Source organism: Piliocolobus tephrosceles, chromosome 1 (genome assembly GCF_002776525.5).
Source record: "Piliocolobus tephrosceles isolate RC106 chromosome 1, ASM277652v3, whole genome shotgun sequence".
NCBI lineage: Eukaryota > Metazoa > Chordata > Mammalia > Primates > Cercopithecidae > Piliocolobus > Piliocolobus tephrosceles.
Genome location: NC_045434.1, coordinates 129172234 through 129191942, shown reverse-complemented (window position 1 = coordinate 129191942; position 19709 = coordinate 129172234). Strand labels below are relative to the sequence as shown.

The window sequence follows — 19709 nt, the reverse complement described above, 5'->3', positions numbered from 1 at the left end:
AGTAAGCATAAATCCAAAAATCTTTTTTTTTTTTTTTTTTTTGAGATGGAGTTTCGCTCTGTCGCCCAGGCTGGAGTGCAGTGGCCGGATCTCAGCTCACTGCAAGCTCCGCCTCCCGGATTTACGCCATTCTCCTGCCTCAGCTTCCCGAGTAGCTGGGACTACAGACGCCTGCCACCTCGCCCGGCTAGTTTTTTTGTATTTTTTAGTAGAGACGGGGTTTCACCGGGTTAGCCAGGATGGTCTCGATCTCCTGACCTCGTGATCCGCCCGTCTTGGCCTCCCAAAGTGCTGGGATTACAGGCTTGAGCCACCGCAAAAATCTTAAGTAAAGGTCAGCAAACCAAATCAGCAATGCTGTTTAAATGACTAAGTTGGAATTTGTTCCCCTCTAGGTGGGGGTTTGTTCCCCTCTAGTTGGGGGTTTGTTCCCCAAATAATACAAGGATAACTTAAAACATTAGAGTAAATTATAAATATCATTTGCCATGTTGACAAATTAAAGGATAAAATATTTAAAATATATTGATTCTCTCAATAGATGCAGAAAAATCATACAATAAAATTAAATACCCATTGATTAAAAACACACGTACACAAGTGGAAATTCTTACCAAACAGAAACAGAAATTCCTAACCTCATTTTTAACAAGTTATCTACCAAAAACCTACCAAAAACATCACATAAAATTGCGAAAAACTAAAAACATTTCCCTGGAATAAGGGAATAAGACAAAGATGCCTATTATTCAGCCCCTATTCAATATAGCCCTGGCCAGTGCAGTGAGGCAAGAATAAGATGGAAAGAATGAAATAAAGCTATTGTCACTTGAATGTCTTAGGGCTATCTTACTCTGAAAATCTAAAATAATCTGCAAAAACCAAAAAAGAGGGTTCAGCAAAGTTGTAGGATATAAGATCAACATACAGAAAAATTAATTTTGCTCCCATACATCAGCAATTACAAAATTCAATTTTCAAAAAAAGAATTAGGAAAATAAGTTTAAAAAGGAATTAAATTATGCAGACAATGACAAAGTGTTATTGAAAGATATAAAGGAAGATTAAATAAGTAATCAAAATACCATATTTATATATAGGAAGAATCAATAGCAAAATAATTTCAGTTCTCTCCAAATTAAATAATAAATGTAATACAAACCAAAATGCCAAAGGAGTTTTTCACATGCAAGAACGAAGGGCCAAAGGTAGCCAGGATGTTCCTGAAGAGGATGAAACAGATCACAAGGCAGCCTTCCCTACTAGCTATTAAGAGTTTATTATAACTTAAATTATTTAAGACACTATGGCTTTGGCACAGAGATAGACAAAATGACCAGTGGAACAGATCAGCAAGCCTGGAAATAGAACCATACAGAAATAGAAACTTGACATATGACAGAGGTGGCATTACAATCAGAGGGAAAAGGATGAAAATAGCAATACATAATGTTGGGATAATTGATTATCCATTACTAATGGTGAAGAAAATTTTTAAAATTAGGTCCTGCTTTATACTATACACATACAAGTGGATTAAAAAGCTAATGTTTCACGCCTGTAATCCCAGCACTTTGTGAGGCCGAGGTGGGTGGATTACCTGAGGTCAGGAGTTTGAGACCATCCTGGCCAACGTGTTGAAACCCTGTCTCTACTAAAAATAAAAAATTAGCCAGGTGTGGTGGCACATGCCTGTAGTCTCAGCTACTTGGAAGGCTGAAGCAGGAGAATCGCTTGAACCTGGGAGGTGGAGGTTGCAGTGAACCAAGATTGCGCCACTACACTCCAGCCTGGGCGACAGAGCGAGGTTACATCTAAAAAAAAAGAAAGAAAGAAAGAAAATCTAATGCTACAAGCATAAATTTAAACACTTTTAGAAGAAAATACAGGGAATCTAATGACCACCAGCTAGGGAAAGAGTTCTTAACTGATATGTAAGAAGCATAAACCATTGAGGAAAAGACTAATACATTTGATTACACACAAAAACAAAACAAGCAAACAAATCCTGTCTTCAAAGTGAAAAGGCAAACCATAGCCTGGGATAAGTATGCAACACATTTAACTAATATAACAGTACGTGTTTAGAATATATTTAAAGAACAAATTGATGAAAAGCAAACAAACAACACAAAAATGGACAAAGTACATGGAGAGGCATTTCATAGGAAAGGAAATCTGTCAGGCCCATCAACTTATAAAAAGATACTCAATCTCACTAGGAATCAGAAAATGCAAATTACAATGACATTCACATCCATCTGATTGGCAGACATGTTTAAAGTTTGACAATACCAAGTGTTGGTAAGATTTGGAGTAACAGGAATTCTCCTACATTGTTGGGGAGACTGTAAATTGGAACAACCATTTTGAAGAGCAGTTTGGTAATATCCAGCATTTTCATTCCCAGGAATACATCCTAAAGAATCTCTCACAAAAGAGATACACAAAAGGTTGTTTGCTTCAGAATCATTTGTAATAGGAAAAACTGGAAATGACCCAAACTCTCCCAACAGGAGAATAAATTACCAAGTATTCATCCCATGGAATTCCATATGCAGTGGTTAAAATAAAGGAAGTAAACTGCACATATCAACATGGATAAATCTCAAAAACAATATGTTAAGCAAAAAAACCAGAAAAGTGCAGAAGTATAAACTGTAATCCATTTACATGAAGTTAAAATATGCTAAATTATATATTTACATAATTATATATTTATATAAAATATGAATATGATTATATTATATATACTTATATAATTATATATTACTTATGGAATTATGCATAAATTAAAGGCATACAAATATTCATGGAAATTATATATACTGATTTTGGTATAATGGATGCCTCTGAGGAGAAAAGAAATGGGGCTAGAGAGGAACATATCCCAGAAGAAATTCAACTATACCTGTAACATGTTATTTCAAAAATAAAATCTGAAATATGGCAGAACAGTGGGTATACTGATGTTTATTATTCTTTGCAATTTCCAGTATGCCTAAAATGTTTTATTCAAAAAGCGAATAACATGAAACTTCAGAAAAGACTTTTTCTCAATGATTGATAAGATTCCCATTAAAATACTAAGATTTCAATAAAATTTGGTTATAAAATTGTCCAAATTCTCACTGTGAAATATCTATTTTAAGTATGTGTCCATATAATAAAGAGCTATCTAGACAAAAAATTATAAAATATAAATATACGCACATGTGCCTAAAGACTAGGAAGGAACAAACTAGAAAGGAACACATACAAAAAGAACATAAGCTTTTAAGCTAGAAGGATTTAGGGTGCAATTTCTTTAAACTTTTTAATTTTTAAAATCAGACTTAATGAATGGGAAAAGAGGTTAAAATAAATGTATTATATACTTCCTATAAAGTTTTTTCTGTAGAAATAATGTGGCAGCACAGATTTAAACAAACAGTGTGCTCTAGAAATGCACAGTAAAAAGTGGTGAAGTCCTTCCAGGTTTTCCTCTGAGTTCATTTCTTTCTGTTAAATGATCAGGTTGAACAAACAGGCACACAGCAAAGTGACTTGGGTCAAATCACAATCACCACCCAGTTTTCAAGGGCAATGGCAGTCAAGAAGTCGCCGGGGAGTGATACTCTGCTATCCCTTTAATTAAGGCGGAGCTTTTAAAACTCAATTGTTCCATCCGTGTCTCAAATCAATCAGATGAAATTCACCTTTTACGTGGCCTGAATCCTGATAGCTCAGCACACTTGATAGGTAATTTAATCATGTCTGGTATAGATGAACGCAAACTCAAATTAGCTGCTGAAAGAGTTGGTCTTCTCAGAGATAGCTGTGCTTTTCCACTTTTATGCAAGAGCTGAGCTTCACCAACTGGCTAGCTGGAGGTGTTATTAAAAATTTAGTGAAAGAAACAAAGGTGTGCTCTTGTGTCTCTTGTTACCCTTTCTACTGTTACTCCAGCAGACAAAAGGCATAGAGCCTGCCTCATGAATAATGTGACATGGAATATTCACAATCTATTTTTAATGGAGTCAAGTAATAACATTAAGAGAGATATTTGCAATCTTCAAATTTCACACGGTAACAGGCACAGTAATTTGTTTTGATTCTGAACTGGGGATATCAAGATGCATTTTTTACCAGAAAAAAAAAAAAAAAAAGGCATACACTTACCATCAAAATTACAATTCCTCACTTAGAGCATAAACAGGGATAACGAAAATGGTCCAAATGTTCTAAATGTCATAAGGGAAGAGCAGGACAGCATAGACATCTAGATTTCAATCAGTTCTACTTACCCCTCAGTGCAACTTCTACACTTTTCAAACCAGGTTGGAAATAACCAACCAGTACGCAGGGTGACTTCTGTAGGAAGGATGTTTTTCTCATCTTTATTCACTGGGAGGTTTGTCTCCCAGGACACTAGGAAGTGGTACCTGGATGCTGCAACTGTTCATCATCCATCAGTTCTGAAAAACTATCTTAAACTCCATTACAGAGCAAACAAATTTAAATTCTGAATGAGAGTAAACTGACATGGAAAGACATGGTGCTGGAAATCAGGTGAGGACAGCCAAGGACTGAGATTTGGAGAAACTGGAGAAAAGCAGCATTCAAGCCCCCCTTCCCCGCCAACCTGGAGAGAAAGTCCTGTGGATTCTATTTGTTTCTCAGGCTCTCAAGCAATCGCTCTTCTCTTTGTGCTGTAGAGAGCAGAGCCAGCCCCTGGGATGAAGGAGTTTATTTTCTGTTTATTCACTTACCATCTCAGTAAATATATATTAATCTCCTACTGTGTGCTAGGCACTATTCTGGGAACTGAGGATTCAACAAGGAATACATAAAGCTTTGTAAGACATTGTCCTCACTGCTATATCTCCACCCACTAGAAGAGTGCCCAGCACATACTGGGTGCTCAATCATATGTGTGAAATCAATTGGAGTTGGAAATGGGCAATCTGCTGGTACTCAGCATGGGGCACGCATACCCTGAATGTCTGGCTGGGAGGTGTTAAAGCACTAGTAGTAGGGATTTTGGCCAGGACTTTATTCTGGTTTCATTCTCTTAAAGGATTGACTTATGCAAAAAGCTCCCACAGGTGGGACAGAACCAGAAATAACCCAGATCCTCATGTGCCTTTAGATTTGTGACTTGCATTAGGGGAGGCAGCTAACCAATCTCATACTTTTTCTCCTTTCCAGTCTCCACAGAATCAGAGCAGTCAGGGTTGGACTGGAATGACAGAGCTGTCTCCGTATTACTTGATCAAGGAAACCAGTATTGGGGAAGTCAAAAGATTTACCCAAGTCACATGATGTGTTGGTGACAGAGCTGTGACTAAAACTAAAACCCAGACTAAAACCTGTGATTTCTTTATTCATCTGGGAGCCTTCGGGCCCATAAAAAAATATGTTGACATTTTCAGAGGAAAGAGCTTACTTATGTGCCTGTGGAACCATCAGGGGCTCTACAAGGTAGAAGCTTCGTTTTGTACACCTCCTAGTTTTTCTCTTATGAAAGAAGTATCTCTGAGGTATAGGAGCAAAGGAGAAAGTATATGGAAACCAGAGCAATTGGATTTTAGTCTTCTGGATATTAGCTTATCTGCTTCACTTTTATACTCCACTGCAGTTTCCTTTAGTGCCAGTGTTCCCCCACAGACTAAAACAAAGGTCTTCCCCAAATTCCCTGCCTAAAGGAAAGGCAATCTGTAATAGTCTTAATACTTTATTAACTTAAAACATCACTCTAATAAATATGTATTAACAAACATAATGCATAGCAGAAGATCTAAAAACATTTACCAACCTCATCAAAGTGAAAATACCACTTTTTCCCCCCTCTATGGTACACATGGAGGATCAAAGAGTTGAAGACAGAGCCTTCATTCCCACATGCCTGCTAGCTCAGACATCTTTAAAATATCAGCTTAACAATAAAAAACTGAATATACACACATATCTTTGAAGTAACTGTTCAGCTACTTTTTTTTTTTACACCTGATAAAATCCAAAAGGGTCAAAAGGGAAGGTTTATAATTCTGTGTTGTCTTCTCAGAATTCCCTCCAAGACCCAGCCACTTGGAGGTGCAACCGTTAGCTTTTAAGGAGCAGTCAGAGGTTATGACTTCAGCCTCTCTTCCCCAATACCTAGCATGGTGCTTGGTACTTTGGTAGCCCATGATCCATGAGCATTTGCTGAGTGAATGAATGACATCTTGTCCACAGGCATTGCTTGTGCTTTTATCTCCACTGATGAGGCTTTCACAGGCCTCCTGAAGGGAGGACCTCTAATCCCCTCTCATCACCAACTTCTCTTCTGCCCCTTCTTGGGGGTAGCCTTGATGGTGCATCTCATGACTTCAAAGTATTAAATTCCTTCCCCAAGTCAGTTTCTGAATCAGTTTTCGAGGAGGAGAAATGATTCCTCCAAGATTTATAGGCAGCACCCAGAAGAAAGGAGTCAACAGACTCCCCAGAAGGAAAAAAAATAAAAGTTAACACTCACTCTTCTTTCTAGATAAAAATAATTAGCATTTGTCCACCTTGTAAATGGTGATTCCTCCTCTTCCACACAAATATCTGGGGTAGGTCAAGAGGGGGAGGGAAAAACCTGAAGGGCATTCCTGTCTGCAGATTAGGGCTGGAAATGGGAGGGACTGTGGGGTCTAAGATTTATTCTGGTCCCCATTTGACCTTGCCTTTGTCTTCAGGTGTAGAGGAGCCTATTTGTGTCCGAAGCCTAGAGAGTCGCTTGGTTCTCACTCTCGGCTGCACTTTGAAAAGGTACCTCATCTCCTCTGGCAGCTCCAGGAGGTAAGGCAAAGGAGGAGCATCCTGGTGGGATCTGCAGACTGGACCTGGGGTCTGGAAAGTCAGAAGGGAGTGGTGGCAAGCAGGGAGCAGAGTGGTGGCAAGCAGGGAGGTTGCCCTCCGTAGTGTTGTGTAGCTGCTGCTTGCAGCCAGCCAGGGTGCTCATTTGAGCCCGTGCTGCGTCTCCCGGTGCCTTCGGAGGTCCACCTTCCTCTGGAAACCCTTCCCACAAAGGTCACAGCCGAAGGGCTTGAAGCCTGTGTGTTTGCGGCTGTGGGTGATGAGGTTGGAGCTCTGGCTGAATGCCTTGCCGCACACCTGGCACTTGTGAGGCTTCTCACCTGTGGGGATGGGAGTGGGAGGGGAGAAAGTATGAGCCTATGATAAAGCTAGAGGGGACCCACTGTGACCCACATGCTCTCAGCAGCAGCTGGCTGCACCACAGTCTAAGGCCTTCAAGCAACTTGGAGGGTGACGTGTTGCAACATGAACTGACTCCCAGCCTGCAATGCGAGTCCCTGGAAGCCCCATGGGTGCACCAGGTGAAAGGGAGACTTTCTGAGTGGGGGTTCCCAGCCAAAGGCCTCAAACGGTTTCCTGCTAAACGGAAACACAGCAAAGGCCACGTGCCCTCCCCAGCTGAATCTACCCCGGGAGGACTCCCTGACTTTATAAGCCATGAACACCCAGAGCAGATGTTCAACAGGAAGGGGGAGGAAGCTGTCCTAAAACCGTGTGACTCCGTTCTAATTCAGAGGAAGTTTTCAAATCTGAATTTCCAAGTGGGTGTTAGTTTGTATGGATCAGTGAGCCTGTCTTCTTTCTTGTTCTTAAAGGACAGCAGAGTATATCTGAAAAAACATCTTAACATGGACTTTCTTTCTTCTTTTTCTTTCTTTCTTTCTTTTTTAAGTTCCAGGGTACATGTGCAGGATACGTTTTTCAATATCTTATTTTAAAAATCCACATTGGGCCACAAAGTATTAAGGTAGCTGATACTTTTCTGTCTTGATTTTTCCTTACCTTTATGAGGTTAATAACATGATTCTTTATATACCAGCAATTCTTCACCACAAATTAATAAACAAGAGAACACAAAAAGGTTTTGTCTTGTTCCCTACCTCATGTGTTGTTAGGTAAATGGCATGAATTTCCAAATAGCCCAGCATGGCATTACAGTCAGGGCTCAGCCTTGGAAAAAATATAAAATAGATGAAGTTTGTTTTTGAGGAACCCTCTGTCCTCTTTGCTACACTCTTTTCTGTTTTCATGCTTCAGATTTCCTCGATAAGAAACCACCCATCAAAATGTATTCTATCCCTTTAGGGTCAAACAAATCTGAGAAACAAATTCTAGGTATAACGTAAATGTTTGATAAGGGCTTAATGTTTTATTCAGTCAAGATCCTAGTTGCATTTTGATAAGTGTCCTGAATATCTTACTTATAAGGAGTGAATTACATGGAAATTTCAGGTAAGAGGGAATGATTAAAGTAGAATACTCTTCTGGGTTTTCAATGGAACTATATACATTACTCAAGTATATTTATAAACCTCAAGGGTGGGCGTTTAGAATACACTGTGATTTGTTCTAAATCAGTATTCATATTCTACAATAAAATTTTCAGAAATTCTGGGTCTCATGTAAATGTCTTTTGACTATTAGAGTGTTCTTGGCATTAAAACTCCCACCTGCACATAAAGTGTTAGGCAAAGAGTTCAGGATTAAAAGCCAGAGCATTACATGGCTCCAATATTCATTCAGTCTGACTTTTGATAAATCATTCACTCTCTCTGAGTTTCAGGATGGTAAGAGCAGCTCTGTCTACTTTATTGAGTGGCAATAAGAATCAAATGAAATGATAGATTTGAAAGTACTTTGTAAATTGTAAAGCATTATAATAGGTAAGGAATTATTATTATGGCATGAACTTGCAGATAGATATTTTGAAAAGGGCAATAAGTGAACAGAAGCTTTCTGTGTCTACCAACCTCATTCATGACTCTGAACATAAAATACAATAAACAGTGGTCAAGAGTGGACATTTGAGAGGTCAGACCTGAATTTGAGCTCTGGCCCTGTCATTTGCTAGCAGTATGACCCTGGACAGATTACCTGGCCTCATTTTCTTCATCTCTAAAATGGGGAGAAGTTGTCGTCTCTACCTCTCAGAGTTGTTGTGAGCATAAAATGAAATAATGCATTTAAAAAATGCTTAGCAGAGAGTTCAATCATATTTGCCATTATTTGTTCCTCTTCAATCAGAATAAGCTCTCAGACTCCTGAAAATGCAGCCAGAGAGGCTACACGAGTCCCTCCCACAAAAGGCCCGGTGGTTAGAGAAAGTCCTCAATCTCTAGGTAAGCTTTAGAGCAACTCTCTAAGAGGACCCTGGAGCTTCATATTTCACCCAGAGCAGGCAGCAGTGGAAGCAGCTGCTAACCTAAAGGAAAATGTTCTTTCCAAGAATAGAGTAACTGTGAGCTGACCTGCTGAGTGGCCTTTCAGACACAACCCCAAATCAAGGCAGCTCTGGGGAGAATTATGCCTATAAATGAACCTAAGAACCCACCCCTTTGTTTTCTTTAACACAGAGCAGGGAAAAACTCCATCAGAAAGGCCTCATCCACCACTCACTGGGGCCAGAAATCAGAGAAGATGAGTAATGTTGGCCTCAGGGTGTTTCCTACAAGCCAAGGGCTTTCAGCTTACCAGTGTGGATGAAGGTGTGTTTCTTCATGTCTGACTTCTGGTGGAACCTCTTGCCACAGTACTGACAGGGGTAGGGCCGAGTGTCTGAGTGGATGAGCAGGTGTGTGGACAGTGTGGATGACCTCTTGAAGCTCTTCCCACAGATCTTACAGTCAAAGCTCCGTTCCTGCAGAGAGAGAGAGATGTGGCACTCCTACTGTGGTCAACTAGACTGCTGCTCTCCTCACCCTTGAGCTGACCCTAAAATCCCTTGAACACTTTTTCTTTATTTTTTTGAGACAGAGTCTCCTCTGTTGCCCAGGCTTGAGTGCAGTGGTACGATCTGAGCTCACTGCGCCCTCCGCCTCCCAGGTTCAAGCAATTCTCATGTCTCAGCCCTGCCCCCCCCACAAGTAGCAGGGACTATAGGCGCATGCCACCACACCTGACTAATTTTTGTATTTTTAGTAGAGACCGGGTTTCACCATGTTGGTCAGGCTGGTCTCAAACTCCTGGCCTCAAGTGATTTGCCCGCCTCAGCCTCCCAAAGTATTGGCATTACAGGCGTGAGCCACCATGCCCGGCCCTTCAACACTTTTTCTACCAAAACGTTCTTCACCCACAACCTTCCACACCCCATGGCAAAAACATATCCACACCCTGCTTTTTTTGACACCCATTAGCACACACTTCTCCACCCTCCTCAACAGGAGGCTTAGACCTCAGTCACTTGAGATGCCACCTCCCCACAGCCAGTGTAGGTGCTGGGGGAGATGGGCTGATACCCTTTTTTTTTTTTTTTTTTTAGATGGAGTCTTGCTTTGTCACCCAGGCTAGAGTGCAGTGGCATGATCTCGGCTCACTGCAGCCTCTGCCTCCCAGGTTCAAGCGATTCTCCTGCCTCAGCCTTCCAAGTAGCTGGGAATACAGGTGCATGCTACTGCGCCCAGCTAATTTTTGTATTTTTAGTAGAGACGGTGTTTCACCATCTTGGCCAGGCTGGTCTGGAACTCCTGACCTTGTGATCCACCCGCCTCGGCCTCCCAGAGTGCTGGGATTACAGGCTTCAGCCACCGTGCCCCGCCATGAGCTGATACTCTTTTTAGCTACAAGTAGGCATTCTCCTGAGATATCTATTGGTATATTTACTTGCTCATCTACTCTCCATCTCTCAGCTAAACTATAATCTCCATGTGAGCATGCTGTCAAGGACATGATTTGCTGTAAGATTCTTAAGTACTTGGCACGTAGAAGTTAGGCAACAAATATTTATTAATGAATGAATGAATAAGTAGCAGGGGTGGGGCATGGTGGCTCATGCCTGTAATCCCAGCACTTTGGGAGGCCCAGGCGGGTGGATCACTTGAGGCCTGGAGTTCGTGACCGGCCTGGGTAACATGGCGAAATCCCGTCTCTACTAAAAATACAAAAATTAGCTGTGCCATAGTGGCATGCGCCTGTAATCCCAGCTACCTAGGAGGCTGAGGCACGAGAATCACTTTAACTTGGCAGGGGGAGTTTGCAGTGAGCTGAGATTGTGCAACTGCACTCCAGCCTGGGCAACAGAGCTAGACTCTGAAAGAAAGAACAGAAAGAAAAGAAAAGAAAAGAGAAAAGAAAGAAGGAAGGAAGGAAGGAGGAAGGAAGAAAGGAAGGACGGAAGGCAGGCAGGCAGGGAGGGAGGGAGGGAGGAAAGAATAGCGGGGTAAATATGCAGATGCTCTAAATGAGCTGAGATTCCCGCCTTTTCAGTGGAGAGGAGTCAATGCAAATTAAGTGACAACCATTTGGTGAAAAGAATAGGCACAAAGAAATGGAGCTAATAAGTCTGATATATCAGCAGCACGAATCAGTGCATATAAACCTACCTCAAGCCCCAAGTAACAATGAGGATCACACTCTCGAGGCTCACCGTGGTGTGACACCAAAATCTAGGGCTGCCTCAAGGCCTGAGCCGGCCACGATCCTCCTTTCCCTACACACATGCACCAGGGCAAGGGAACGCAGCGGAGAGGTTGGGGGAGGAAACTGGGGGAAGCTGGGAAGAGAACTTCCAGGCAGAGGGTGGCTGGTGCTGCACCGAGGAGATGTAGATCTCTGAGCAGGGCCGCGCACGGCCGGCGGTGCGCCCCGCGCTTACCTGCGAGTGCACGGCTTTGTGCTGCTCCAGGCTCACCGCATGCCCGAAGGTCTTGCCGCACATCTCGCAGGCAAAGGGTCTCGTACCGCTGTGGGACCTGCGCACATGCACCTCGAGCCCGTGCGGCGTGGAGAACACCTAAGGCGGGTGGGGCCGGAGAGAAGGCCGCTGAGAGGGGCCGAGGGGCGCAGGTGAGGCCGGGGTAGGGGAAGCAGGCGCAGGGCAGGCGAGGTGGTGAGCTCGGGAGCCTCACCTTGCTGCACTTGATGCACTTGTAGGAGCCGCCGCCCAGCAGCAGGCGGGTGCACAGCAGCTCCGACTCCACCTTGACGCCAGCGCCCTTGTCTGCGTGGAGCCCGTGACCACGCTCGGGGTACAGCAAACCCGCCGCTGCCGTGGGCCTCTCATACAGCCCGGCTGCCGCGGACCCGAAGTCGCCGTAGAGCCCTAGGCCAGGGCCAGCGGTGGCACCGGCCCCTGCGCTGCAGCTCCCTGGCGCCCCGGCCCCCGCGCCGCCGGCAGCCCGCTTTGGGCCGTACAGCGCGGCCGGGTGGCCCGGCTCCGGGGCGGGTTCACAGAAGAGGCCCAGGCCAGCACCGCGCTCCAGGGCCCCACACGGTCGGTAGCTCTGCACCAGGTGCCGCAGGTCAGAACCTGCCAGGCCGCTCCATGAGTACGGTTTGAAAGGCAGGGGGAAGGGCTGGGCTTCGTCCAGCGATGGGCACATCGACTTCTCCGAGGCTGTGGAGGCACAAGGGAGCGTCCGGTCAGGCTTCAGACGGCAGAGCGGAGGCCGCCCTGCTGCGGCTGCGGGCGTGGCGTGTTCGCGGATTGCGGGGCACCCAGCGCTTGTAGAACACTGCGTGCGCCAGGCGCGCCCCAGGGTAAAACGCGGCCCGGGCCCTGGGGCCTCGCAGGCCACTATAGAAGGCAGAGCAGCAAACGGATCATTGAAAAGACCTCGGGAGAGGAAAATTCTATGCGAGGGCAGCGGAAGCGCTCGACGTTCAGAGGATCTTTTCTGGCTGGACCCGCGCACCTGGAGATCCTATAGGGAAGGGCGCGTCTATAAATGCCTGGAGTTGAGCTGTTAGGGAGGAGAAGGCCATTCGGCCCCGCACAGCACTCAGGGGCGGAAGGGTCCAGCCGCCAGCGCAGGCACTCTCCCAGACCCTACTTGTTCCCACTCAATTCTTTTTCTTCCCGGAATCCACAAGAAAGGAGGGAGAGGGTCCATAAATGCGTCCCCGAACTACCCAAAAGGCTGGCATCTCAATAAACCCGAAGGTATTAAGATTTCACGAAGTTAAGTGCCCAGTGTACGTAGCAAAGGTGCAGCAGGAAAGGGGCTTTTGGGCTTAAATTGCCAGCCAAATACTCCCCATTCCTGTTATAGTTTGATGGAGGCAGGGAACCCGAATTTCTCAGAGAATAACTGTATAACTCGTAAGGTTTAGCCACCACCTGCAAGGAGACGGCTCTCTGAATTAGTGGCCTGCTACACCCCCACCCACGTGAATTTTGCTAAAACTAGTGACCCCAATGCATGTGAGTGCATACAGCATTTACAAATGTGTGTGTATGTGTGTGTGCGCGCGCACTCTCCCGCGGAGGGAGAGCGCGGGCCAGGGAGGAGCGCAAAGGGCCCACGCACACACACATACACACACTCTCCAGTTCAGGCTGGCCACTTCAGTGAGAGGCTGTACCCGGAGTTTCGCTCGGATGGTGCGGGGCGCGCCCAATCCTTGCCCAGCCACTTGACGCCCTGGCAGGAAGAATCCTCCCGCCGCCGGCTCCCAGACACATTTGCTGGAGCTATGGTTTTCGCCAAGTCAACTCACTGATTGTGGGACAGGTGGTGGTATCTTTTAAAACTAGCAAACATATTCTGGATATAACCGGCCCTTGGCAGAATCCGGCTGGTCTGATCATTCCTTCCCCAGGCCGGGACCCGAGACGCCCCCACCCAACGTGCAGTTTGCCTGAAGCTGGATTGCTCGCTGGAAATGAAACCCAGAGAGCAGGCCCCTGATGCTGGGTTAGTCTGGCAAAACGAAAAATGAAACAGGCCCCCAATCTGCGCCTGTGAAGACCAAGCCGCGGGCTGAGATTTTCGTCCTGCCCCCTCCCTGCCGCCCAGCGCCTAACTCCTCTGCCTGGCCCGTTCTGCCCTGGTCTCCGTTTGTTTGAGGTTTGGGGTCTAGATTGCAGGATCCTAGCACTTTATAAAACAATCAAGTCTGGTCAGAAAATGAAAGGTCGGCGTTGCCGCCAGTAGAAACGACTGGTTTGTTTTCCGTCACCGGCCAGCTACGCGCAAACGAATCTAAGCGACGAGCAGCTAGGCTCCCTCCGCCTGGGATGGAGGCAGCAGCCCCAGCGGGCAAGCTGTCCAGGTCCCAGAGAAGACGGATGCCTCCTTCCCCTACGAATCAGCTCCCTCCTCCTGGAAAGGCTCTCCAACTCCCCGTTAGCATATCTACGCCCAAGGTCGCCCCGATTCCCCCAGCACTGCCGGGTCCCTGCAGCCCCCGCCCCAGAGGTTCCCAGTGGGTTCCTACCTGGAGACGCGGAGGGTGACGGGGGCCTCCAGAAGTCCTCAAATTCCGAGCTCCGTTCGCAGACGCTGCCCTCGCAGCTGTCTGGGGATGCGGAGGCTCTGTCTGGGGCTTCGGTCAGCTGCGATTCGGGGGACAAACGGTCCCGGGACTCCGCCTTCGCCCCGCCTGCATTTGAAGTGTTGTCTGCAGAGAGGAGGCAGGTGAGGGGCTCAGGCTGCGACCAGTTGAGTCTGAGGGTTCTGAAGGCTCCCCCAATTCCCCGACCAGGGCACCCTTGCTATCTTCCCCTCTCCACCCAGACCCCGGCCGGGAACCCTCTCGGATCCGAGGGCAGACGCAGAGAGGCCGTGGCACCTAGGAGACAAACCCGGAGGAACCAGCACAGTAGGAAACAAAAACAGCAGCAAAGGGGACGTTGGGGCAGCCCCTCCCAGCTCCCGACTAATGGTGTGTCGAGGTGCAGTCGGTGTCCGCGGGAGCAGCCCGGCCTGGCCCGCGCGCGCCTCGCACCTGCTCGGCTGGGCGCCGGTACATTCTCTAAACGGAGGGAATAGTCTGGTCCCGGGGAGCGCGGCTGGTGGTAGCTGTGAGCCTTCTTGCTTTTGACGAGAAATGACCGCGGCATGGTGGTCCGGCGCTTTCCCCAATGCGCCCCAAGAGTCCCTGCAGCCGCTGTCACCCACGGTCACTCCAAGGGCTTGCTTAGCCCCAGCCCGGTGAAGACCTGAGAGGGAAAGAAAACCGGGTGGAAACGCGGGTCAGTACTCTCCGGTGCGGGGGACTGGGCACCCAGGCGGAGGGAGAGCGCGGGCCAGGGAGGAGCGCAGAGGGCCCACGGGAGGAGGGGCTTGGCCCCGCTGCGCCGCGCTTACCAGGTGGCACTTGGACAGGTGGCGCGAACCCGCCGTCGTTGCCGCCACTGACACAGCTCAGCGGTAAAACCTGTCCCTGGGCCCTGGCTCAAGCCCCTTTCCTCCTCCCTGCCCACGCCCCCCAGCTCCTCCCCTTTCCTAGCCAAGTTCGCTCTGGCAATCAAACTCTCTGGAAAGCCGTAGTTCCCATCGGGTAGGTTACCCCAACTCAGCTCCTCAGTGCCTGCCTGGCTGTGCTTTACGGCTGGCGAGGGAGGGCGGGGACACGCGGATCGGTTGAGGGGCCGGGGATGCCCAGTGGTCGAGGACCCGGAAGGGGCAAGGAGCCAAGACATCCCAGAGCCAGCTACAAACTGGAGTGAAAAGGCAGGGGGCGGGGGGGAACGGAACACAAGATAAAACTGTGGGGCGGCGTGGGGGGACAGCAGAGGCCAGAGAAAGGAGGTGGGAGAGCAAAGGGACAGGAAAGTGAGGGGAGTAACAGAGGACCAACCCCCGCCCCGGGAGAAACTCGCATCCGGTGATCTCACTCGCCCCTCACTCGTGCCCCACGTAGGAGAAACTTTGGCCCCGGACTCCCGGGTGCGGCGGGCACCGGTCGAGGCTGCGGCGAGCCATCCCGGACCATGGAAACCTAACCTCAGGAATCAGGTCCTGGGAAAAAGCACTTTCCTTTCTGCTCACCAAAAAATCTTGTCCTAGGGAAGTGGAGCCCGATCCGCGAACGTTGACTGGGAAATGCTAGGTGTCCGGAGTCGGTAGTGCACCGATAATTTAGCAGACAAATAAGACAGGACGCCAGAGCGCGCAGGCTGCTTTGGCAGACAGCAGGAGTCGGGCCCGGGCCTAGGAGGGGACTAGCTGCCCGGGGCGTCGCTCTCATTAACCCCCAATCAGTTCACCTAATATCAGGTCGAAATCTGAGCCCGGCGGGAGGGCGTGACTGCGCCTGCCACTAGGCTCCAGCCGGCTCCGGGGGCGGGACTCCACAGTCGAGGTGGTCTGGGGTAAACGAATCTGCCTTCCTCCCGGGGTGAAGGCGATGGGGACCTGGTTCACACGTGAGCTACAGTACAGCAGTTCTCCGTGGCCTTGGCTGGTTCAGAAACGAGGGTGCTGGGAACTCTGGGCCCGGGCAGGACCTGCAGTCCTCCGGCTTCGCGCTGCTTCCACTGCCGGACTAGGAGCCCCTCGGCTTCCTAGGCAAGATGCCGGCCACACAGTCTACGTCTGTCCGTTGGCGCTCTCAGCTCAAAACGAGTCCTACGTAGGGGCCTTGGTCCCTGTAGGGTGCAGGCCCCCTGCCCCAGATCCCCAGCCCCATTGTGTCCCCTTCTCCGGAGGAATGGGAGTGGACCTGGGAGAAAAGACGCCTGGGACCTGTCGCGGGGCACCAGCGACGTTTCCCGCTACCTAAGCGCCAGAATACCCCTAGGGGTGAGGGTGCCATCGGCCTCCCTCCGAGTTGACTCCCAGGGCTAGAGCTTTGCCGCCTCCTGCACTTCTCATCCGTACAATTAGACGCCACAAACCCCAAACCAAATTCTTTAAACAGCAGCGAAACTCGGAAGAAAAGAAAAACGGAGTGGCGTTGTCCCGAGGGTCCCGCTGCGGCTTGGCCCCGCGTTGGCTGGGAGCGGGACAGATGGGGTCGGGGTAACTGTCAGCGCCGGAGCTGGGTCTGGGCTGGCGCCACGAGAGACCAGGCGGACGCGGAGGCCGCCTTCCCACCCGGGCTGTAAGCCCATGCCTCTCTCGCACCCCGGCCCGCTTTGCTGGTTCCTGTGGGGAGGGACAGAGCTTGGAGGAGATAGGGGCCCCGGGGCCTGGGCCGAGCGCGTGGGAAGGCAACACCGCGCTGCAGCTGGCGCGGGAGGTGGGGCGGCCCGTCCGCGCGCTCAGGCCTCTCCTCACCGTCCGGGCCCGGGAAGGCGGGAGCCCAGGGCGCTAAGGGGGCGGCCTCCCGAGCGCAGCTGCCGCCGCCTCCCCACCAGATGTTTCCTTCCCGGGTGGATTTGGCTCCCCTGCCGCACCACCAGACCGCCTGCTGCGCGCCCCCGGCTCCAGATTTCCAGCCTCGCTGCGCGGGTCGCGTCCTAACCCAGCTGCCGGAGCTCTCGGGGCTCCTGCACCGCGGTCCGCAGCAGGTGGGAACCCGCCCGCGCCCTCTGGTCGCCCCCGCAGCGCCACCGCTCCGCGAGTCCCCGCGGCCGCCCCCACCAGGGCAGGAGGCGCAGAACAGGCTCGGCGGACCTACCTGCGGGGTCAGGGCGCGGGCACCGCGCTAGGAGAGTTTTCAAACGGAATCTTGCTTCAGGGACAGACTGCTCTGTCTCTCTGACTTAAAAAAAAAAATTCTCCTTCCGAGCTCAGCCCCCAAAACCACAAGCTTCACTTCCTGAGCGTTACTGAATCGCTCGCATAGCCCTCCCAGACCTGCTCCCACCCCCCGTCGGGCGACCGAGCGCGCTCCTTTGAGCAAGTGGCCAGGCGGGTGGGGGACCTGGTCTTTCCAGCCCGTCCCGCGCGCCCCTTAGTCGTCCTCCCAGTTCTCTCCCTGTGGATCGACAGGGGATGGGGGAAATTGGAGGTCCGTACACTCAGGCACTAGAAATGACTCGAAAGAAAATGAACTATTCTTGGCTCCAGGGAGACTTCCGCAGCGAGAGAAGTCACAGATTCAGGACACAGATTGACTGGCGAGAGAGGGGTGAGGGGCGCCCCGCTCCGAGGACCCTCCCTGCCCTTCAGGCCTTGGTCACCCGCTCCCCCCGCCCTACCCCGCCGCCTCCTAGGGCTGCACCACCCCCAGGTCGGGACCGTGAATCACCGGCCCGCGGTGCCGCCGGCCTGGAGCCCAGCAAGTGGCCACGGCGTCCGCAGAGCGAAACCTGCCCCGCGGCCCCGAAATAGCTTGTTGTGGAAACACTTGGGGATAAATACGCCCAACGAGGCTGAAAATACCTTGACACCCAATCCGAGAGGTTTGCTCATTTCCCTTCGGATTTAGGTAATGGTTAAATTTGGAAGAGGTGGGCGAGCGCCGAGCCCCCGGCGCAGAGGGCCCTGGCGGCGCGTCCCGCGGGCGCCCGACGGGACCGGTGGGCGCACCCTCCCAGCGCGGAGCTCGCCGGCTCTCGACCGGGTCCGCTCAGCCTTCGACTAATTTCCGGTGGTCGGAGCTGCGAAATTAAAGGCCGCGCGGGGGCAGCGCCGGCGGCTGGTCGGCTGACTCCGCCCTGCCGGGGCAAGCCAGGGAGAGCGGGACCTCGCACGCGGACTCTGCCACCGCGTGAGGTCATACCCTGGCACTGGGTGCTGGCGGGAGCAGTAAAGCGCCATAAAAGCACAACTTGATGACTATTGCAAAGTAAGCCTTCTTCGCTTGGATTGTATGTTTCATGAGGGTAGGCACTGGATCTTCATCTTTATGTCGTAGGCAGGCTCTTAAAAGGCTGTGGACTGAGTAAGTAAATGAGTGGGGTTAATTAATTAATTCTATTAAAGAACAGGAAGAAAAAAGTTAAAACCTAGCTCATAGATACATAAACAAATGCAGCAACCTCCAGCGCTAGACTGTATGCCATGACCTATAGTGTGTGGCCTGCTGTGTGTACTCAAAGCCTACACCCTTTGCTCATTGGAGTGGATGGATGTTGTAGTCATGTTACTTTTCAAAATGAATCGAGTTGGATTTTGATCACAACTTCGTGCACAATAAGCCTCCAATGTCAGACACACACAAGGAGAAGGGATTGGTGCTCCCCGGTTCTTGCAAAATAACTACCATGTTTTAGGTTAATCTTAAATTGTTATGGGGAGGAAGCCCTTAAAGCTCTTTTTCTAGAAATAGTTTTGAAATTATTCTTATTTTGCATTGTAAATTTAAAATTTTGCGGGGAATATTTGGTTAGTATAGCAGTGCTTCGAGCATGTTTTAATAAATTACACGTTTTATTAAGCAATGGCCTGTGCCTCTATTGTATGCCAGGCGCTGGGCACATCTTGTCTGCCTAGCTGTCCTACTTCATTTGCTCAACACATCCTTTCTTTATATATAAACGCAGAGGCAAGCAATCTTGGTCAGAAAGGAAAATTAAGGACATTTTGTTAATACTTTATTTATTGTGTGCTTTGTCTTGGCCTAAGGTATAAAAATCTCACAGTAGTGCAAAAACAAATCTTTCCTGTATTCCCTTCTCTCCTACTCGATAGCAGAAAAAAAAAAAAATTTAGAATAAAATTATAAATGGGACAAAATAAAATTTCTTATCAACCAAGTTCTAGAGAAATGGTTAGACTATTTCCTTTGCACATTAGCAAGTTCAAAGTCAAAATTTCTTGAAAAGGTGTGGTGACTATTTTATAGTTTAGTTGAGTGTTGCTCTTTGAAGTCTCAGAAAACTTGAGGGAGCCCCTGAAGGGGATAGATAAGCACCTTGAGCAGTGAGCAGTATCACCTTAGAATAAATCCCTTTCATTCAAATTTAGTCAAGTCATCTTGCTTTTCATTTGCCCTTCACAGACTCTTGGGATTTCTGAGTTTGAAAAAGAAAACTGAGAACTGGAACAGGGACACATAGAGAGGAGCAGGTGGGAGGGAGATGGCACTGAATTTCCCTTTATATGTTTTACATGTTG

General features: G+C 48.9%; 1 protein-coding gene across 5 annotated transcripts; it reads right to left on the bottom strand.

Moving 5' to 3' along the window:
* Nucleotides 1–5702: 5702 nt before the first annotated feature.
* On the bottom strand, nucleotides 5703–18232 carry GFI1 (growth factor independent 1 transcriptional repressor). 5 transcript variants are annotated; one of them, XM_023231049.3, is made up of 7 exons: nucleotides 18033–18232; nucleotides 14707–14920; nucleotides 14197–14379; nucleotides 11886–12373; nucleotides 11633–11770; nucleotides 9514–9679; nucleotides 5703–7142 (listed from the first exon to the last, which is right to left on the bottom strand). In XM_023231049.3, exons 2-7 carry the CDS (start codon nucleotides 14819–14821, stop codon nucleotides 6964–6966), a joined length of 1269 nt encoding a protein of 422 aa, XP_023086817.2. In that variant the 5' UTR covers nucleotides 14822–14920; nucleotides 18033–18232; the 3' UTR covers nucleotides 5703–6963. The 5 variants fall into 5 exon arrangements, with proteins under 5 accessions (XP_023086817.2, XP_023086813.2, XP_023086818.2 ...); XM_023231045.3 differs by lacking the exon at nucleotides 18033–18232 and adding an exon at nucleotides 17326–17423; XM_023231050.3 differs by lacking the exon at nucleotides 18033–18232 and adding an exon at nucleotides 16983–17280.
* Nucleotides 18233–19709: the final 1477 nt, after the last annotated feature.